Source organism: Hippocampus guttulatus, chromosome 10, assembly GCF_054856545.1.
Source record: "Hippocampus guttulatus isolate MCC_2025c chromosome 10, RoL_Hgut_1.0, whole genome shotgun sequence".
Lineage (NCBI taxonomy): Eukaryota > Metazoa > Chordata > Actinopteri > Syngnathiformes > Syngnathidae > Hippocampus > Hippocampus guttulatus.
This window is the reverse complement of record NC_141270.1, coordinates 12,291,861-12,313,772: the sequence shown is the minus strand read 5'-3', so window position 1 is coordinate 12,313,772 and position 21,912 is coordinate 12,291,861. Positions and strand designations below refer to the sequence as shown.

At 41.0% G+C, this 21,912-nt stretch overlaps 1 protein-coding gene across 4 annotated transcripts in view; it reads left to right on the top strand.

Moving 5' to 3' along the window:
• The window catches only part of macrod2 (mono-ADP ribosylhydrolase 2), a 372,441-nt gene that overhangs the window by 224,556 nt on the left and 125,973 nt on the right, over positions 1–21,912 (top strand). For all 4 annotated transcript variants that reach the window (XM_086122657.1, XM_086122655.1, XM_086122656.1 and 1 more), the window contains exon 6: positions 12,392–12,513. In XM_086122657.1, the coding sequence (XP_085978783.1) occupies positions 12,392–12,513 (122 nt within the window). The remainder of the gene's footprint in view (positions 1–12,391; positions 12,514–21,912) is intronic.

Here is a 21,912-nt window from a genome sequence, read left to right as displayed (position 1 = left end):
TATTGAACGATGAGACTTGCTCTCATTCGCATTCCATTCTCATTTTATTAAACAGACCCTGTGATGTGCGCATGTTTAATTTTTGCTTGACAATTATACAGCTCCAGAAACCCCTGTCTTTTATTGCTTTTGTTTTAATTTGAATTGCCTTGGTCTTACCCTCAGTTTCTCTTTGTTGTCAATCTCATTTAGTTTCCTTCCCCACTCTTTCTTTCTCTCTGTCCGCCCAGAGGCAAAAGGCTGGCATGGTGATGACCAGCCCTCGTGTCCTTTAGTGTCCGATAACAGAGCCTTCTCATCAGCTGCCTGCCTCAGCCGAGCAAGGTCTGGCTAATGGATTTGGCTGGCAGGCATACATCCCTTCATCCCACTGCAGCCACCCTGCTCTCTTCCGCACCTCTCAATTATTTAGTCTCCACCTCTATGCAAATGGTTTCCTATTGAGGAGAAAACCTGCCGGTTTCATCTGGTTGTCATGTACGCTAACACGCGAGACTCCAGAGCCCTGCTGGCCGTGACATACAGTATAGCTGGTGAGATGGAGCACAATGGCTGCCTGGTGATCCCTCATCCTCTCCTTGGCGAGACTCCATCAGACCAGAACCATTAGCATCTGATCTATCGGAGCGCCGTTCACAAGTGGTATCACTTTTTAGCAGTTCCCTAGCAACCGCTGCAAGCGCTGGTCTCTTTCACTGTAATGCTTAGTTGCTAAGCTACAGAGACTGACAAAACTACACATGGATGATCTCCCTATGGTGTCAAGGGAAAAAAAAGAAAAAAATGGTTGTATCATAAAGAAACAGTTTCAATGAGTGGGAGCACGAAACGATAGATGTCACAATTCACTGTTCTCTAGCCATCTGTAAAGTGTCACAGTGAATATTTCTCACTTTGTGTTTGATATGTGAAATAATTTTTAATGGTTCCATTTTATAGCTGTTGGAAGGCTTGCGTGTAGTTGATCAGAGCTGTGTATTAATGGGTCATTTCCTGGCTTCTGGGGCAAACCAAGGGCACAGAAAAGGCACGGGGGCGCAGAAAGGTGCTTTTAGAAGATCGGCTAATTAAGGTACACAGAGCAGCCAGTCTTGTCTGCAGCATGAAGGTGTGCTGCTTATTTAGCTCTTCCCCTCCATACTGGCCACCTGTTATGAGGAATCATTTTCCTTGTCTGTGCTGGGCACATCTCATCATCAGGAAAACGTCTTCTTTCCTGGGTGAAAGACTGCTAAGGAATGGAGAATTTTGTGAAAAGTAATCTCGTGGAGACCAATGTGCATCGGGCCTGAAAGTTCCTCCTGAACTCAGCTGGGAGTTATTGTGCCCTTCCAGTTTCCTCTCTCAGCGATATCCTACCCCACCTTAGCAGATGCTTTAAGACCACACCAGCAAGTGCATTTACCCCCGGTTCACACTCTCATATTTCATTTCATGTCCACTGAGCTTACTTTGCCATGTTCTACCCCACTGCAGATATTGCAAGGTGAAAATGGTCGGGTATCTGTTTATTTATGACAACTACAGTCAGGGCCATGCCCGTATTTACCGTAGCCACAGATCTCTGTGTGTTTTGAGAATGGCTCGAAGGTAATTTGTAGAATCTCTATTCTAGGTTTACTCTAAGAAGGCAGGGGTAGTCTCTCCCCCAGATGGCAGCATGCCTCTGTTTCCTGAGAGGACTACACACCAGGCATTGGCAGGATTTGTTCTGCCAACAATTATTAAGCACGCTGTCACAAGCTTTTTGCTGTATTGGCGCAAAATGTTGGTCCAAGTCTCAACATGGGAGAAGGTCTCTACCTCCAGTCTTTTCTTATCCAGACTCGCACATGCCCATCTGGTAACACTAGGCCCTCGACACTGACACCAACGCTGAGAATTCCTTCAGTGCAAAGAAGTTGTCTTTGATCAAGTGTCTCAAGGCAACAGTGGGTTGTAAACCAGCAATAAGATTAAATTCTTATCGGTCTGGATTTCCGGAGTTGTTATTGCACACTGTATCATACGCTGCATATTACAGAAATGATGCTGTACTTGTTCAACTGGTTGTTACAAATCCCTACATTTCATAATATACACCGTATAATCGAATAGTTGCATCTTTGCACGGTTGCATTGATTGACAGGCTATGGAGCGGATAACTCTTGTTCGTAAATATTTTCCTTTTTTTATCACTAGCATATTGAAAACAATATGGTCATAAGAGCATATTTTTTAATTTTTAAGTGGATGTCCACTGATGACTTATGTTCTTTGGATTTACACATCCACAAATATTATAATGATTCCTGTGAAATACATAATAGCTGCAAACAACGGAGTAGCTTTTTGCTGCTTTAGCGGTCGCAACAATGAACAATGAAGTGCTACCTGTGTAATTAAAGACTGTAAGTCTGCTGTTCCTTTTACGATCATGTAGCATCACTTGGCATCAGAGCTCGAGACTGTAGAATGGGTAATATTTGAAGTATCTACAGTACATGTGCCTTTGCTGCAGTTTGGGTAGTCTTGACACTTGGCAACACAATGTAATATGTAATGCAGGAATGTCTCAACAATCGTCAGGGGACTTTTTTTTTCTTTCAGTATGTATTAAAATTAATTAGCTGACATGTATGGTCCATGTCATTTGGCTGCATTTGGTCTTCTTCCTCATTGCGATGGTATTTTAAAAAATGGTGTGCTGCTATTCACAGCATGAAAAGTATGGGTCTCAAAAGCTTTCATTAAATGCAACAGTGTGTCCTGGGTCTTCCCTGGGGCCTTCTTCTGGTCGGACCATGATGGTGTCCAGGAGGTTTCTTAAATAGATACCCAAGCCACCTCATCTGGCTCCTCTTGATGCAACAGCTCTATTCTGAGTCCCTCTCCAATCTCTTAAATCATCCCTTTACCATGACCATGCCACGAAAAATACTTAAAAAAAACATACATTAATATGGTCTATGGGCGGCGCGGTAGTCCAGTGGTTAGCACGTCGGCTTCACAGTGCAGAGGTACCGGGTTCGATTCCAGCTCCGGCCTCCCTGTGTGGAGTTTGCATGTTCTCCCCGGGCCTGCGTGGGTTTTCTCCGGGTGCTCCGGTTTCCTCCCACATTCCAAAAACATGCATGTCAGGCTGATTGGACGCTCTAAATTGTCCCTAGGTGTGAGTGTGGGCGTGGATGGTTGTTCGTCTCTGTGTGCCCTGCGATTGGCTGGCAACTGATTCAGGGTGTCCCCCGCCTACTGCCCGGAGATGGCTGGGATAGGCTCCAGCACCCCCCGCGACCCTAGTGAGGATCAAGCGGTTCGGAAAATGGATGGATGGATGGATGGATGGAATTTTAAATTAACTGTTTAGGCTACTCCCAGAAGAACACATGTTGCTTCAAACAGTGCACAATTGATGATTCCCCCCCGCCCCCCCCAAACATTGCTCGTACTGGTTTGAATGTCTGACCACAAACACAGACACTCCATAAGTGAAACCCTCTCTGGAGTGTTCATAAGAGGAGGAAAGCAGCAACGTATTGGCCCTCCTTCATACACCCACCATCAGATAAGAAGGGCAGATAACAGCGTGCCGTTAGATCTCTCAGCAGACTTGAATTAATGCCGCCTAATGGCACTGTGCACTTAGGGCAAGCGTTTGATAACACAGGTAGCCGGGTGATGTTTTGGTATCATCAACAAACATGGGGCCCCTTAAAGTAGGGTTGCGCGCCCCCGCACACACACACACACACACACACACGGCCACATGCACACTGAGCACTTCTGGCCAATGAGTAGCAGCATGATCGACGGGAGCCTGTCACTCCTCCCTCCCCCAGCCACTTTAATTCATGTCAGTGAACTACTTTGGACAACGGCCTTTTGTTCTTTGATGTATTTTCGTAATCACTGCCACATGCTGCATCCACATTGATCTTACCTTCACACAAATGCAGATTTAATTCGATAATATGGTGTACTACTTTCGATGGATGTGGCACAAGTACTTGCCATCGGATCTCTGTATACGAGACAACATCTCACAGTTGCTTTAGGTGGTCCTTCTGGGTTTTGTTGTTGTTTTTTTTTTTTTTAAACTGGGGATCAAGTGCAATTACAGTGGGATTTTAGTGCTGCATGGTGGGATTAAGGCAGACTGTTTTACCTTCAAGGAGCACAAGGTGAAATGAAGCCATCAGTTTCAACCCAGTAAAGAGAGTGCATTTGTCCTCGAGCCTGTGAATATGCAGTCAGTGTTTCACCTCAAGAACATTCTATTTTTGTTATTGTAAAGTGTCCTTGGGTGTCTTGAAAGGCGCTTATAAATAAAATGTATTATTATTATTATTAATTTGGGTTCGAAATAAATGACCAATCAAAATAAAAATAAAAAACAAAGCAAGAAAAAAATAGTGAATGAGATGCCAAGTGGTCTTTTTTCAAAACCAGTGGCATGCAATTAGGGCTTTCGTATTCTTTTCTGCTGGCCATCAGAAGCCCCATCAGAAGCACAGACCTACATCAACAACTTACATTTCATGAAATGGTCATTGATTTCCATGTACTTTGTCGAAGGTCTTCAGAACCTCGAGTGCAAAACTGTAACCATATTTCAGGTGGAAAAAAAAGTATTCCTCAAAAATTGAAAAAAAAAGTTGGTGTTCAATGACTGTCTAGCAGCACTGCATGTTTAGTTTTTTTGACCCTTCGAAAGGAGGAGCAGCCTCAAAAAGGTGTGTTGAGATGAGATGAGAAGAGAAGAATATACATCAGATGCTATGAGTAACCGATGGACTCGCATTCAAAGAACGAAGACTACACTTTGCTACCATGTGTTGTTTTGTACTTTATCGATAAAATTGGAATATTTGCTGTTGGTTTGACTTTTTTCATTTGTGACAAGAATGTAAAAAAGTCATATTCATAGGGTACATTTGCACAGCCAATCATCCTTCATGTTTGTGTTTATGTATCAATATCAACAGCAATTATGCGTCCAGGACAGTTGATATTAAAATATTTAACGTTATTCTCTGTATCGTCGAATGTTTTATGGTGGCAACAGTTGGACTTCAGAACAAACTATGTTGATTTCTTTTATTTCAAATTGGGGGGAAAAAAACCCTCATTGAATGAATCACAGATCAACAGTCGATTTGACCTCAGATCTTTCACTGCATTAGAAACGTCACTTTCACTTACATTAAGTTCTTTAGTCCAAGTCTTAAAAACTGCCTAGCATCACTTCAACGAAGCTCTTCAATCATCCATCAAAGGAACTAAGCGTCAATCATCCACCAAAGGAACTAAGTGTACGCCATCAATATTAGCCAGATAAAGCTGTTTCAAAGTAAAGCTGCACCCGGATATGAAATGAAATGATGGCGAGCGAGTGAAAAACATTGCACACATCACCGCTGCCATTCAGACGGTGCTCAAAATAGCGCTTCACACCTGAGTGGCGCTCCAGAGAGAATCGAAAGGAGGATGGACCACAATCCAAGGCTGCTGTCAGTACTGCCTGTAAGCTTTGATTGACACAGATGGCTTTTATTCACTCAAGCCTCTCCGAGTTGCCAAAATCAGAAAAGGTAAAAATGGCCCAAATACATTAAGAGAGGGATACAATACAATACAATCCAATCCATACTGATTTATATAGCGCTTTCACAACAGCGGCAGCTGTAACAAAGCGCTTAACAAAACAGTTAACGTTAAGTAAAATAATAAACACAACACAAAACATAAAACACAGACAGTCGTGCATTCCAAACTGTTATGCAATGTTACAAAGGACATGCAAGCAACTGCCACACATAAATAAAATAAAAAAAATTTTGTTTGTTTTGTTTTGTTTTTCCTGTGAACACAGTGGCCTACTAAATGACTGCATTTTAACAAAAGTCCTTCTGGTGTAGTATTTTTGAGGCGGTACTTGGTGCAAGAAGTTTCAGAAGCGTTGCTCTAGATTATCCTTTGTGTGAATGCAAACAAGAGTAGAGTTTGGGGGATTGCAGTCTTGTAAGATGACACGAGCTGGATGGGTCCTTGTTATAGCTCCTTTCGCGTAGCTAGCTGAAATACACAGGGACAAGAGGCTGCCCTGGTCACTCTCACAGATGGAGATGTAATGGGGCCATGCACTGTCTCTGCTGACGGAGGTCTCTGGGAAAAATAGGACCTCTATAGTCCTACTGTCATTTTGGGGAGATCATACTCTATTTAGCCGAGTGCCTCCAGGTGTTGTAGAAAGAATTGGAGAGGTTTTTGTCAGCGCTGTCTCAGCGTAGGCCCGGCATGATTTCATTTAAAAGGTTTTCCTATTTTCAGAATAACTAGACCACAAATATGTTTGTGGTGTGCCGAGAAAAGATTGGGATATTACAAAAGCAAAATTCCAGCCCAAAAAATAAAAATCACACACTCTGAACTATAGCTCCAATGGAACCTTTACAATACAATTACTTTGGTACTGTAGCTGGTCTAGTTGTGTTACGGGTAGTTTGTATTAGTTGTGTTTTGAAACAGCAGTGTCCAAAAATAGGTGTGTAATAAGGGGGCGGGGGTTGTCTGATTCGTCGGACTCTATGGCAGAGAGGAACCTGAATGTCCACATCATGAATGTGATGTGGCGAATGTGAAAATGGCCTTACCATTTTTTTTTTTTTGCGGTACATCTTAGTGCAATTCGGTTGTATTTAACTCTTAAGTACAATACATGTACATTTAGCATTTTATCACTTTTTTTTCTGTCCTAAATATATTTGTCAGTCATTTGTTTTTGCACTGGGCAAAAATCTGAACCAGCCTGTGTGTTTGAAATGGATTCAATAAAAGGCAGCAGCACATTTTTCTCTTTTTATTCACCTAAGCGTATACTTTAAATACCGGTCCATCAAAACACAAACACGGGCCTGAATGTTGCTGTGCAATTACCAGCAATTTATCCAAGTGAGCGAGTAATGCAAATACGGGGAGGGAGCGAACCTGACATTTGAAAGTTTCATGGAGGACGTGCATGCACACAAAATTACGATTATTAAGCCTAATTGTTTTGGTGCCGTCTTCTCAATAATAACAACAAAATAACAAATAACAAAAAAGTTGAGACCAGAAGCAACATCAGAGTGTAATGTTCAGTGGGAGAGATAAGACTACCCTGTGTTAGTATTTAGGTTTTTATTTTACGTTTTACACAAAACACAGTCATCAAAGCTCTGCCTTAATACAATGCTCTTAAAGTGTCGTGTAAATGAAAGAATAAAACGGGCATGGTTGTCTGTTTTCCCCCAAAATAATGAGACGAAACAAACACAACTTTCAGCCAAATGATTGCAAATATAATGTTTGCCTTGAGTTTGAGAAATAGCTTTTTGAATAAGTGTTCACACCTTGGCATTTGAAGGCTTTATAGATGGTATTTTACCGTGTGGGTACTTAACATGGATGTGTGGGCCTTTATCAGTGGAAATCAACACCCATCCTGATTTGAGGAGTCATGATTGACAGGATGGATACATGCAAACCTTCACTTCATGAAAATGTCAGGTTTCTCGGTGTGAATATGTGTGATTGCCTCGTGTTTATTTATTTATTTATTTATTTTATGTGGTCAACCAATGCGCCGACCTGACTTGCGCTTCGCTTGTTTAAATGTGACAGGTCTCACATGCTCTTTACCCCTTCACCTGTTAAAATGTGAAACATTTCAGAGTGGGAATCCACAGTGAAAGCAAAGTGTATGAAAAAACGGCCCCCTTTCAATTTTTTAAGAAGAGAAGGGAATATAAATGCATGAGCAACTATTTCTGCTCGGCATGTGGCAGATGATTTGAGGTTTCCAAAAAGCTCGCCTTTCGTACTGGAGCGCCGGCATGTGTTAAAGGATCACTCTGCACTCGCTGTCACCATGACAACACCAGTTCCATGTCCGAGTGGGTGTCCACACTTCATTTAGTAATCCTCATTGAATAACATTCAAACAGCTGTCTACATGCCAAGAGGGTCTAGGCTAGTAAGCGTGCCAAAGTGCAGCATGAAGCATCACTCCTAGAAATGTGGTTCTTTTTTTTTCTTTTTTTTGGTGTGTTTTGTAGAGCTGCAAGTCAAGTGGCAGTTTTTTGTAGTCACTCTGTAAAGTTTATACGAGCAAATGATACCCCAAGTATTGTTTTCTCTCTCGGAGAACAATATTTGCACAGCAGGCTTCACAGCCATTTCACACAACTTAGGATGACACATTTCTGTCTCATTGTCGAAGTCATTATCCCTCATCAATACATTCCGTATAGTATAGTTGTCTCTCGTTACAAGTTTATGTCCGGTTAAGTTTTTATCCACCAGTAAGAATACCACACAGACACACATTCTGATATTTTACCCACGTGGATGCATTATTAAACAGCTATAGTATCCCTTTCAAAGCTTGAGGACTTTCAGTTAATTTTTCACAGTGCTTATAAATTTACAAAGTCATCAAATTTATGGCATCTGATCTTAGCACATGGGGGGAGGGAGAGGGCTGAGGGAGAGTCATCACGAACTACACATCAGACAGCATGACTGTTTACCTTGATTACAGCCATGGGCACTTTGTAAACAAGATAACATTCATCTGTTTGTATGCGCAGGCTTTTTGCAGTCTGACTCGATTTTAGAAAACCCATCTGAACGTTTAGAAATGCGAAATGTGCTGCATCAGCTTGTGAAGAAATTACAAAATAAAACAGTGTTATCTGTGTATTATGGGTCGTTCAGCAATGGATTTCTTCACCATGTGCTGCAAAGTGATAAAATACGTATAAAATAACGCTTGTTTTTGTTTCACTTATTTTGCTTGGTTTATGGTTCGGGACAACAACTTGCATCTTCCAGCTCTATAAAGTCTGATAATTTTTTGCTGCAGCTTCTTGTTCTGAAAGGAGACATTATGCATGTTCTTCACAGTTTTAAACGGATTAAGGGGCCAGCAATGTTTCTTATAAGTGAGCTACTTCATGCCCCGCCCTATATATCGCCAGACAAATACTGTGCCTAGCTTTTGTTAGTGACTGTGACAAATGTATCTTGTGACTAGAAACCCCCTGCTTTCATTCTCCGTTTTTTACAACAATTAAATTTACTTTCTTTATGAACTATTTACTGATGCTACAGTTACATACATGCCGGTGCCTTTCATGCCGAAACTGCAGGTTACCGGTACATTCCCAGTCACAGCCAATTCCAAACCCGTTTTTAAAAAAAAAAAGTGGCTTGCATCACTCAAGGTGCAGCCGATGTAAAGCTGTGTAAAACAAAACATGCCAGTGACTGTCTGTGGCCACCCCTGCTGCAACAGCATCTCTGCATAAACTCCAAATTATTTATTTCAGTGCAAATGTTTAAATATGGAAAATAAACAGTAAATGTAGGCCAGATTTAAAATATTTAAAACTTAATGATGAGTGAGTGCTCCTTATTGCACCCCAAGAATTGTTGGCAAGAAGGAATGTTCAGGTGTTGCCACACCATAGCACGTTAAAAAAAAAAAAAAAAAAAGTCTTATGGGATTAAGCAACGCAGCAGCCTCAAAGTCGTAATAGCCAAGTGAAAATGAAAGATTGATTAGGCCGTGAAGTGCCAATCCTACTCGAAAATAGCTCAGCACTTCTGTTCCAACTGAAGCCTGGATATTTAAAGGTTTTTTTTTCTTGCTAAGAAAGTAGTGTCTTTGAAGTGTGCATGTCTCCTCGGTAAAAAGCCGAGGAATATTTTAGTGGGAATGTCTAAGATGATCACACACGGCAGTTTGGTGTGTTTAGGGGTCATTTCATGTCCAATCCATCGCCAACAATCCAAATTTACTAAAGATCACTCGCCGCTGGGGACATCTCAGCTCGATTCGTTTCTCTTTTTGTGGTTCTGACAGAAGCGGGAGGAACAACAGTCATTTGATTTTGTACCCATTAGGCATCGAAGCATTCAGTGATGGGGAGGGAAAAAATGTCTCATGCATTTGACGTTTAATTGAATGTTAGCAGAGCTATACTTGCAAAATATACGATGTGTCCAATATTGTTTTCCTCATATTGTCATATTTTGTATTTGACCGGTGTGCATATATTCATCTATGCAAAAAGAAGTGTTACTGAAAAGGTAAAGCTACTCACTTCCTTGTCTCAATACCTGCCAGATGCAATGCAAGAAAAAAAAAATACCACCGATGGGGAAAGTTTTGATCCTTGTGAACTATTTGTACTGATTTCATTTTGTTATATAACCTATAGCCTACCAGGGTAAAAGTAGTTTTAATACATCTGTTTACATTGTCGGAATTGTGTTTGCGACCTCGGAACCTTGGAAGGTCAAATCCTCACAGTAGAACTCCTGTGATACTATTATGAGCTGAAAACATCGCTGGGAATAATCTCGTTAACCTGAGGATCGACAGCGCATCTTTGAGGGTCTGCGTGTATGAAATTAAACACTTGATAGAATGATTTTGCTCTTAAGGAAAATGAATGTTGCTTTTTTTGTTGTTTTTTTATTTTTAAATGACAAGGTGTGCTCCTACTTTGCAATGATACCGAGAGGGGTTCGTTTTCTTATTGGTATGAAGATCTGAAAATTGAAAGACTAAACTGATAAGAGTTCATTAGTAGTCTCAATGTTTTGTGCATCCGGCAGTTTTGGACAACTTGTTGAAGTGTGAATGTGATACAAAGAAAAAAATTCCAGCCTCCTAAAACTGATTAGGTAGCTCTCGGCTTCCCAGAGAGAGTGGTGCATATGCTATGTGAGTGTCTGCTTCTTAGCAAAGAGGAGGCACTGAAATGGATTGTGGTGTATTCAAATTTTGGATAACAACATGAACAGAGTACATTGAGGGATCTCTTAGGTGTTTCACAGCATATATTCAAAAAATGTTTTGCCATAATAATCAGCAAAATTCTCATGGATTTAGATAAATACAATTCCCCGTGTACAAAAGTAATGCCATCAAGGACTATGCCGTGCCCAAGGGCTGAGAGTTCATTTGTGATTGATTTTTGAGGGCTGCTTAAAAAAACTGCCAATGTGTCTTGGAGCTCTGGAGAAACAGATGTTTTCATGCCTCGACTCGTTTAGCAAGTGAAATATACCTTTCACCTTCCACACATAACTTCATTAATATTTATGTAACGTAGATATGCTGAGGATACAAGTGGATTCACTGGTAGAGATGAGATAAGGCTCTTTATAGAGTCAAACCTCGGTTTTCGACCATAATCCATTCCAAAAGGCTGTTGAAAAACCGAAACCACGCTCTTTTTAAAAAAAAAAAAATCTTTATTGAACACGTCTGCTCACAATGGAACGCAATGGAAGTGACACATCCTCGTGTAAGGAAAGCGAGAGGAGTCAAGTGGCGCATTCAAGTGCACTCAGTTTGGTCGAGAACAGATTTTCGATCGTAATCCGAGGCATAAAAAACGTTTTGGTCAAAAACCGATTTAGTTGAGAACAGAGACGTTCGAAAACCAAGGTTTGACTGTATTTTTTTATTTTTATTTATTTTATTTTATTTTTTTGATGAATTCGCTTGTCCACATTAAATGGAATATTGCTGTTTGTTGAGTGAAGAACTTCATGAATCTTGTCTGGAAAAAAAAGAACAACATCCCACTTATCCTATTATAACTCTTAAAAGGGCTCTTAAAACATTGCATTTGTATGAACAGTTCAATACAGCAGCAATTAGCCAAACCTGTTTTAACTTGTCACATTCCATTCATTTTATCATTCAGTCAGTGTAAGCAAAAGTTTACTTTTACTGAAAACAGTCTGCTTAAAACGGTCAGTTGTGTATGAGGTTGTTGTAATTCATCAAAACTAGGATTATTTTTGTTGTCTGATTAAGACAGCGCTACATTTCTAACATTTTCTGAGAATATTGTTCTTCTGTATTGTTGAAAATTGAGGAGTGTCGTCAAGCAGAATTGAGCAGAGACTGCTCTTGGCCCAAGTTAGAGTTTCAATCCTCTTATACCGTGTCATCTTTTATAGCATTTGGATAAAGCTGTTGTGTACTTTTGTTCGATCTGGACCATATCCCGAATGAATTTTATAATGACCGAGTACAAACAATACTATGCAAAGAGTACAGGGTGAGATTTGGCTATTCTGAATGGGAGGCATAAAATCACATTTTAATTTCATTAAATTTGTTTACGAGAAATAATTGTTTGTTTGTGTGTTTTTACATCCATTATAAATGTCTGTACCAGGTTGCTGTTTCTTGGCGTATGCTCGGTGGTTTGGCAACCCGCTGAGAGATTTTATAGTCACTTAGTAATACTCTGCTTGCCGCTTTAGAACCACTGCCAAGCATGTAACCTTGCTAGAGGTGGCTGGTGTTTAAAATAAGCTTTGTGTGTTGTCCCTTTCCAACAGTTGTGATCCACACCGTGGGTCCGGTGGCCAGAGGTCATGTGGGCCCCACCGAGACCAATGACCTCACTTCCTGCTACCAGAACTCCCTCAGGCTGGTGAAGGAGTATGGCTTGAGCACTGTGGTGAGTGCGGACATATTTTTAATGGAACTCTTGACTTTGACTAAACCGGCCCCTCAATGAATAAGACATATTTATTATTATTATTATTATTATTTCATCAAATTTGAGTTATCCAAACAAAATATTGTTGCGTTACAGCAACTCTTCTAAAAAGGACATGATCGGGGTTTTTTTTCTAAACAAAAGCAATAGATAATGCAACAAAAGGATCTGTCGGCTGCATATTGTTGTGACTAAATGATAGGTAAGTTTCCCCCCCCCTTCATTATGATGCTCAACAAGGTCACTTTTTCACCTTCCGCTTGGTTTGTCTGTTTTGTCAGCGTTTTAAAGCTGCTAGCGTGTTTCAAGCATAGCATGGGGGAAAAAAGTTGGCTTGAATGACTAATGTGTATGGGGTGAAATTTATTTTCTCCGAAACGTGTTTTTTTCATGTTTTATCATTCAAGTATTTGTATACCCGATTCAAAATGTGTGTTGTTTAAACATGAAGCATGTTCTTCATTGATCATATCCCTCCATGAATATCCACAAACAGTGGGATGATGTGGCAAAAAGAGACATTATAAAGGTATTAAAAAAAACTAAATACAGTAGTACTCATACTTTCTCATTCAAATATTTGAAATGTTGCTGAAGCATGCCAGCTTTATATGACAGAATGGCAACACACTCCACAGCTCGCTGCGTTTTATTGTTTCGAGACTCACCCATTTTTATATATTTTCCCGAGCTCATCGGGGGTAAGCAAATCAGTCTCTTTCTTAAAGTAGCCACAAATCTCATTTTTAGTGTCAGCCTACGGCCCCCACAACCTCATCAGAATCCAATCAATGGAAGTACTTGCCAGCATCGACGGGAGACACTGATTAGTGCCAGTTTCATTAAAGATGATTGTGAAAAAATTCCTGCACTGATGATGAATCATTGTGCCCATGATACTCTCTCCAGGTAGCAATTAAAAGGATATTGAAAGCTAGAGTCAGAGTTAGAAGCACTTTTGATGTTGTATCAATTGCTGATATTTTCAAGTATTCGCACTTTGGCACAATGGCGCTGCTGCTTGTGCTGTGGCTGATTCCAATATAGTAGTGAGCCAATCCATTGTGCATGTCCATTGACATGTATTTTGGAGTGAAACGTGGCAGATATCACCGTGTCTACGTAGATGTAACACCTTCAACAACCTGCAAACACACATGGTTGGACATGTGTCAGAGATGAAAGGAAATCACACCAGCAAGTATCAAATCAGTGTCAAGCAGGTTGCGAGTCTTTTCATCCCGGGCAAGTCAAGTCCCAGCTCAAATTACTTCATGGATGCAGTCTTATTTGCAGTATATGGTATTTATAAAGAGAAAAGACCAGTAAAGTTGTATAATTCTATTATTGCTCATTTCACCCAACCTGTATGCAGGTGTGAATGTATAACATGTCAAAATAATGAAAGACTCTTGTCCTCAAGTGGAGCACGATGTGGCCTCCACGGGTGAAAAGCCTCTGAACTAGGTGCTCTCATTGCAATTGGAATATTTTTTATTTTTTTGCATTTTTGAAATGTATCTTTTACGAATCATTATTCATTCATTTATAAAGTTTTTTTTTCACAAATCTTACCATGTCAACCTGAATTTTAAAACCTTGCATATTCTATCTCCTGCATTAAACTTATAATTGCTGAATTTTACACCCAGATTTATTCCATGCTCTGTTTTAATTGAAGTTCACCCCATTTTAAAACCATTGCTGCTTCAACCACTCAATCATGAATTAACTTTTTCAAATCACATTGACATTCATGATTATGTCACTGGGCAAGGCAAAGCAGCTTGCTGTATATAGCACATTTCATGCACACCGCATGCTTGACTGTGTTTAAAAATAGGTACAGTATTAGATACTGGGCAGACTGTCTCTTCAAATGGCAAGTAGTTATCTTCGATGAGCAAATTTAGCATCGCACACGTATTAATTACTCTTGAAACCCCGAATCCATCTTTATATTAGATCGGGCAATATTTAAGCGTGCCACTTGGAAGCAGAACAGTTTGATACCATCACTTGTACCATGCAGTGTAAAATCCAGCCTTAGTTTTGGCATTGATGAGAAATAGCCATCTCATGAAATTCAAACAGGAAATATACCATGGGATCACATTTTAGTTACCGTTTCCTTGGAGGGCCGTTATGACTGAAACCATATAATAATGATTTATTCAACTATTGTTTCGGTTTCCCTAATGAGGGGTTTCCAAATGCTTCCAATATGTGTCTAATTTATTAAATATGAGAAAAAATTGGTGGAGATTTTAGCAAGCATCGTGGAAGTGGACATGCTTAATTTGCTTTTGTGGGCCACATAAACTGATGTGGTGGGCCACTTGTGATATAAATGGTACAATTTTCAGGTTTGTGGGCCTTAAACACCCAATCCACTCCTGCATCAATACTTGCTTTAATTTCTCAAGTTTGACTTGAGTAGTCAGATTTCTTCATTTATTTTTACAATATTATCTATATTTGTTAGAAGTGGAGGTTCTGTTTTTACTCAGAGCTGTCTGGATTCTTTTTAATGTCTTTATACAGCTGTTTTGCATTGAGTGAAAACGGTGGTGCTCTGTGATTGACTGGCCTTGCACGATGAGCCTAGTCATTACATTGTCATAGCCACCGTGCTTTCCATCAAGCCGCAAGGGCACCGTTGCACCAGCACTCATTTTGCCACAAAGAAAAGATAGTATGACTCTATTTATGCTCATGCAAACATGTAGGTTTTGCTGATTTGGACTGCCTTGATATGCAAGCGGTACATAAAGAGCATGTCTGGCGAAACCCCCTTTTATGCTGAACCCAGAACAGAAAATGTAACCTCTATATAATTCATTTTTAATGAAGGCAAACAGTTTCTGAGGAGGGGTGGGGAGTCATTGCTGTCTTGGTTGTTTCACAAAATGGAGAATGGATTGGGGGGACGGCGACAAGCGGGTTGGCTACGTTTTGGGAACCGAGACGGCCTGGCTGCCTAATGGGGATTCCAGGGCATTACAAAGGAATATGAGTCCAAACAACGCCTAACACAAAATAAACTTCAGCATGAAGGATTAAAACCAGCCGTTAATCTCTTTTTCTTAAAGCCCAAAGCCATCCTTCAGGCCATGAAACGAGTATGGGTGCTGCAGTTGCAATGTCCACAGCCAAATCTTTTCCTGACTGTAGCGTGTCAGGACAGAGAAGTAAATGCCAGTGCATTGCGCAGCTGAAAAAGGATTTCACTTACCTCAGGGCAGCTCAATGTGTATGACTGAACAATTGCTAAGATCCCTCAAAGACGGAAATTAGTTTTAAGAGTTGTTCCTGTCTCCAAACTAATGTTGCACTTATACCAAAGTAATGTTGCACTTATAGCACTGCTTGGGAGAAAAACAGGTAACTCTCATAGGTGTCGCTTCTTTAGTTGTGTTCTTACCGGCAGTCCCCGAATAATGGGTCATATATCTTATAACTGCCAATATAGGTGTGTTGAGGGCGGCACAACAAACTACGGATCGGTTGATTCCTGATCTGAAACTTTCAAAACATTTAACAGCTGCTTGAGGGCAGTTAAACAGTTTTTGTATTCCGAATTTCCCCCTGGTGTTTTTGGTTTGATGTCAATGTGACACAGGCCTGATCTTCTGTTTCAAAATGACAACAATCCCAAGACGAAAATAACATTGATCTACAACTATCAAGTTAAAGGTGCAGGCTTTAACACCTTCAATGTGTGTCAGTTCTTGGATGAATATCATAGTGGTAGGTAATGTAGGTGGCTGGCTAGCATGTCCCCCAAAGCGTTTGACTTCAGTGCATGCTGGAAAGCAATCGTGCATTTTTGGTATTTATGTCCTTGTGTACATAAATCCTGTATGGACGAAACTGCTTCGACCTTGAGGCATTATGTGAGTGTGTGTGCGGCTGTGTGGGTGTTAGTGATCCTTTATGTGTATTTCTTCTTTGCTTTAAGAGAACTGTTATGCTTCAGTTCAGTGCTTTTCTCCTTTGCTGTGGCTGAAAGAGCATCAGGCAGGCTGTCACAGCTCCCTGGGCTCTGACTGACCACATCCCGCAGCCTGGATGTCAGTGTAGCGGACTTGGCTCGTCAATACTGCATGGTGGAGATAGGAGGGGGCTGTGGAGAGCCTGTAAGTAAGGTTGGAGTGTGGCATCTTGTCAAACAGCCCCCTCATCTGCTCATTGCTTGTCACTCAACATTGTTTGAGCCGAAAAGGAAACTGATGTAACATACAGATCCAGGCATACAGAGTATAGGGGAATACATTCTAAACTTTTCTAAAATTTTCAGTCTCTGAAATAAATTGAAGATTGCTGTCGTCGTGGACCAATGAAAATGAGGCTAAGTAAATCATTGGGGTCATCCGGCGGGCAGGTGGATTCTTTCCTTCATTGGAGCCCACAATGTCTCTAAATGGCTCAGCGGTATACCCATAGTCCCTGGTACAGCCCCTGAATGCCATACTGTCCTTGTCCCCCATGGACTTTGCATGATGAGGCTGTCCTTCTCCCTGAGCCAGGTGTGTGCCTGGCCGCATGCCATCTGTCTTGATCCCCGTGCCCCGTTGTTGTCGTTGCGTCTGATCTAGTCGCAGTTGCTGCTTTTTCGGCAGCACTTTAGAGTGTCTTCATGGCCTGCTGGAGAGGGTGGCCCTTCACCCCTCTTTTCCTCAACAGACTCCGGGTACATGTTGTAACAAATCTCCTGCATCCTACCTCAATCGGGAAGAATCTGGATGCTTCAGCTGGATGCTGTCAAGTGCAAATATTTGGCTGTCTTCTGATCATAAGCAAGTTGAACCCACATCTTCCCATGGAGCTGTCATCTCCACAACGCAAGACATCTTTGCTTTTGGAGGCCACAGCAACAAAACTGCCATTAGTGTTATAGCCACTATTTCTTGGGGAACAGAATTTTTATTTATTTTTTTTAATCATCAAAGTTCTTCCACTCTATTTTCCAGTGTCCAATCTCCAGCAGCTTGCCGGATGCCTCCATACTTTGGTGGTGTTGTTGTTTTTTTTTTTTCTTTCTTGACATTGGCCTGCTAATACAACCTGTAGGAAGGACCTTCCTGCTGAGATATGTGGTGGCTTGCTTCTGTTCCAGTGTTAATCCCAATCTCTCAGAGTTCTTGGTTATGCCGCAAGGTACATGCAGGATATGCTCTGTACCACTGTTTTTTTTTTGACTGATAAAGAAATTCAGCATGCTCCCTTCATCTGCCAGATGTCATGACAGCTGAGCTTTTTTCTTCTGCAGGATGTCCCTGTTGGTTCGTTTCCCCGGCCTAGCCATAGAAACAGTTTTGGCATGACGTTGTGCCTCCCCCCTACCTCATGACCTCTTCAACCAAAAGCTCTCTCTTTTTTACGATGTTGCTTTGTGCCACTTTTGGGATGTGCCAGAGACCCATGCTCCCATAATAGACTTGGCCAAACACATTCCTGAACCAATTCAATGCTCTGAATCACAATATCAATATTTTTTCGATGCATTGTGCAGCCCTAGAGCTGATAACCCGTTGTTGTTGGAGTTCTTGCATACTGTTAAAGGCCACAACGGTATTGGAAAACTTGAGTTTTCCTGGCAACAAGGTCTTATTGAGTCTGTCTTTGAGCTATGCTTTCCACCCCCGGCTGAGGAAAGAAAAGCAAGGCAAGCAAAGAAATGTTTACTGTATTGAATGAGTTAAATTGTCATGCTCGGTGTTCTCAGAGGAAAGTAATGTAACTCACTTGCAGTGTGTGTGTGTGTGTGTGTGTGTGTGTGTGTGTGTGTGTGTGTGTGTGTGTGTGTGTGTGTGTGTGTGTGTTTTATCACCTATTCGCTTCTGTAGGTAAATTCTAAAAATGCACTCGTGTGTAAAGTCAGACCATTGGGGAGGGAAGGTCCTCTCTGAAGAGCTTGCAGTACATGCAAGTGAGGACACAGTTAATGCAGGTCCCCTGTCGTGTTTAGTTATGGAAGGCTGCTCATATTTTCCCCTGGAAGCAAATGTAGCATCTGTCAGGCAGAAACTGAGTGACTGACTGACAGTGTGGAGGGGGACGCCACCATCTGGAAGCCATTCAGCCTTTGACTATGCTTCGTTTTAAAGACCATATCAACTCACCTCTTAGAATGTGACCTTTAGAATAAAAAAAAAAAAGACTGGTATTCATTTTAGAAAGCCTTAGTCATTAGAAAGTCTTTAAATGAGACTGTGTAGCAAGGATTCTCGTCGCAAGACAACATTGCTTTAAAAGATACAAGATTTAATGTTGAGCAATGATCTTGTGGGCTAAGTCAGTCTTGTTGTCTCTAATTTGATGCTGACAAGGTACAATTTTATGCGCTGTGCAAATATCTGTCATTAAGATGTGGAGTGCATTGGGCTGGCAGCTGTCAGTGTGGAAAGTGACAGGGTCACAGACTACATTTAGAGCCCTTCTCTCTGACTCCCAGGCAGCCCTGGAAGTGTTTTGTAGTCATAACATATTGGTGTTGAAGAGATCCAACAGGGAAGCCACAAATTGCCCGTTGAGAACAATCCTAAAAGCCAAGTGGATTGGAGATGAATGGTGTTGAATGATAGGATTAGCCGCTCCTCTCTGTGGGCTTATTCCAAGGCGAGGAGGAGCATTAGTGCCCATTCATTTTACCCAGAATGCATTCCCACAAACAATTTGATACAGTTACACATGCACGTGCATACCCGGCTTGACAATGATGGCCACTATGAGATAATCTTCTTAAAACAAGAACAGCATCGACATAAGCATCAGGCAGTCAAGGGACTTTTTTTGTTGGGATATGATGACAGTAATTCTAAATTGCACAAAGATTCATTTCTTTTTTTACGTGGTGGAGCGCTGGCACATGTTCAGATCTAGAAGAAAATTGGAATACAGATTCATTTTCTCTTTCAAGCATTTGAGTTTGACCATTGTTGATTATAAAATGTTGCCATGTGACAGGAGTTAACCTCCTGTTTCACTGATCTGGTTTGTCTCACAAAAAAAAGCAATTCATTGGCATTTATAGCCAGTTATTTTAACAAATACTGTATTTTGTATTGCATTCATGACACAATGTGGTCAAGCATAATAAAATGACTCCACTTATGGAGCTCGTGGTGGTGGTCTACACTTGACTGCGAGGTATTCTTTAAAAAAACAAAACAAAACAAAAACAATGCAGTAAATTTCTGTCATTATTTACAGTATGCTTAAAAAAGTACAATCAAACAGAACTGCTTGTGTTCAACTCCCCAAGTGCTTAATTATTCTGAATTCACTAACTGGACATGTTCAGAAAAAAAAAGTATATTTCTGCTTTCAACATCTTTCTTAAACAAGAATTTTACAGAAGTGAACTAAACATGTAATAAAGAGCCAGCTTTGGCATCTGATCACATCTTTGCCCCCCCCCCCACCCCGTGTATAGTATTTTCAGTCAAGTGCATTACCCTCCTCATCCTTAACATCGAAAATTGTAACCATTGAAATGACTTGATTATCCGGTGCGCCTGAGTGACAACAAATCAGACTTAATTATCTACTTTGTAATATAATGCTTTGTGGTTTACTGCTCATGTCTGTGTTTCAAGGATGTTAAGACGGCAAAGTATTTTGTCATTTTGACCACAGGATCCATCCTCGAAGATCCATAGTTGAACTAAAAGGTCTTGCTCTAATTACAGGGGGAATTAACTGGATGTCATCTCTGTATCATGACTGAGTTGGTAGTCTTGCTGAGTGGTTATTAACCAGTCCACTTTGAAGCTAGTCAGCCAACCATTACTTGTGACCCACTTCCACATACAGTACCTGCATGCATCAGCTGAAGGTTAATTAGACTGAAGCTTTCAAAAAGGTCACTGCGCCATTTAAATTAGTCATTGCTATTTGTCTGATCTGAATCACGAGCAACACTGGGCCAATTAGATTAAATTACACTGATAGTAGTTGCGGTGGCCTGCCAGTTTACGCTAATGACCATGGGAACGCCAATTACACCACCACCCTTTCTCAGAAGGATGCAATAGCAGCAAGCTTCAGCCTCAGATCTGGTTGGAAGAACCAGGGCCAAATAACATCTTTCACTTACAGAGAGAACTGCAGTACTTTTTTTTTTTTTTTTGGTATGGTGAAATATGTAAAATGTGGCATTTACACACACCTCAGGAGGCGTAATCGCAGTTGGAGATCGAAACACTAATCTCTTGAGTCTCTGTGTAGAGTGGACTTAGGGTATATGAGCATCCAATGCGTTGATTACAAGTGTGGAAGCCAAGAGCAATCACCAGGAAGCTGAGATCTGCCGTGAACAAAGGCAACTCCATGTCGATACTCTACATGGGGAAAATGGCAGCATTCCTCTTTTAGATGAATGGGCTGTGACTATAATGAAGTGGCCTCAAATTATTTAAGTAGCAGAGGAAGACTCAAGTTTGGAATTCAAACTGCTTTCACTAAATCTTTTTTCTTTGGCTGCCGGCTGTGCAGAGCTCCTGGAGACAGTGTTCTGAATTTCTATAAGGTTCATCTGTCCCTTGTCGGAGCCATCTGAGAATTCAACCGACAGCTCGCACCCAACTGAGGGACTATCAGAGGAAGTTGTTGATTAAACAGATGTCGTTCCTACGAAACGCCATGAGACAAGAATACCACAACAAGCACACATTAATTAAACATACCTGAAGAATGCAGGCCACAGAACAGAACAAAATACGTTTCTATCTTTGTCTCTGCATCACAGTAGGAAGGAGAAAGTCCCTGTTTTTGTCTCCCCCACTTTCACTTCTTTGAAGAATTATTGTCACATACGCAGGAGTTCTTGTTTTACATTGTAATTGTTTCGATCCAAAATCATTGCACCCCAAAGTGCTGTATGGTCACGTTTGTAAATTGTTGGGGTTCGAGAAACGAACAAAATTGCAAAACCGACAAAGTCGAAACAGAAATCGCTGGTCACAAGGAGCCAGGAAAAACAAGGCATAAACAAAAAAGTCACTTGCAAAAGGCAAAGTAAAGTAACACTGAGAATACAAACGAAATGACAAGAGTCCAATTTATTTGAAAGAGAAGAACAAAAAGCCTAAATAACACCAATACTTACAAAATGAGGACCTGAGCGCGCAAATGACTATGAATGAGATCAAGAGGTCTAGAAAACAACACTTGAGCATTAACAGCAGAGCAGGCAAGGTCAATAATCCGACAGTGACTAGGGAGCCTGGCAGTCCTTAAATACATGACAGGCTTGATTGGTAAACACGAAACAGGTGCGCCTGCTGGAGGGAAACACCCTTCACTCCAACTGAAGCTGAGAACAAAAGCAGACAGACATGACATAAATGGACA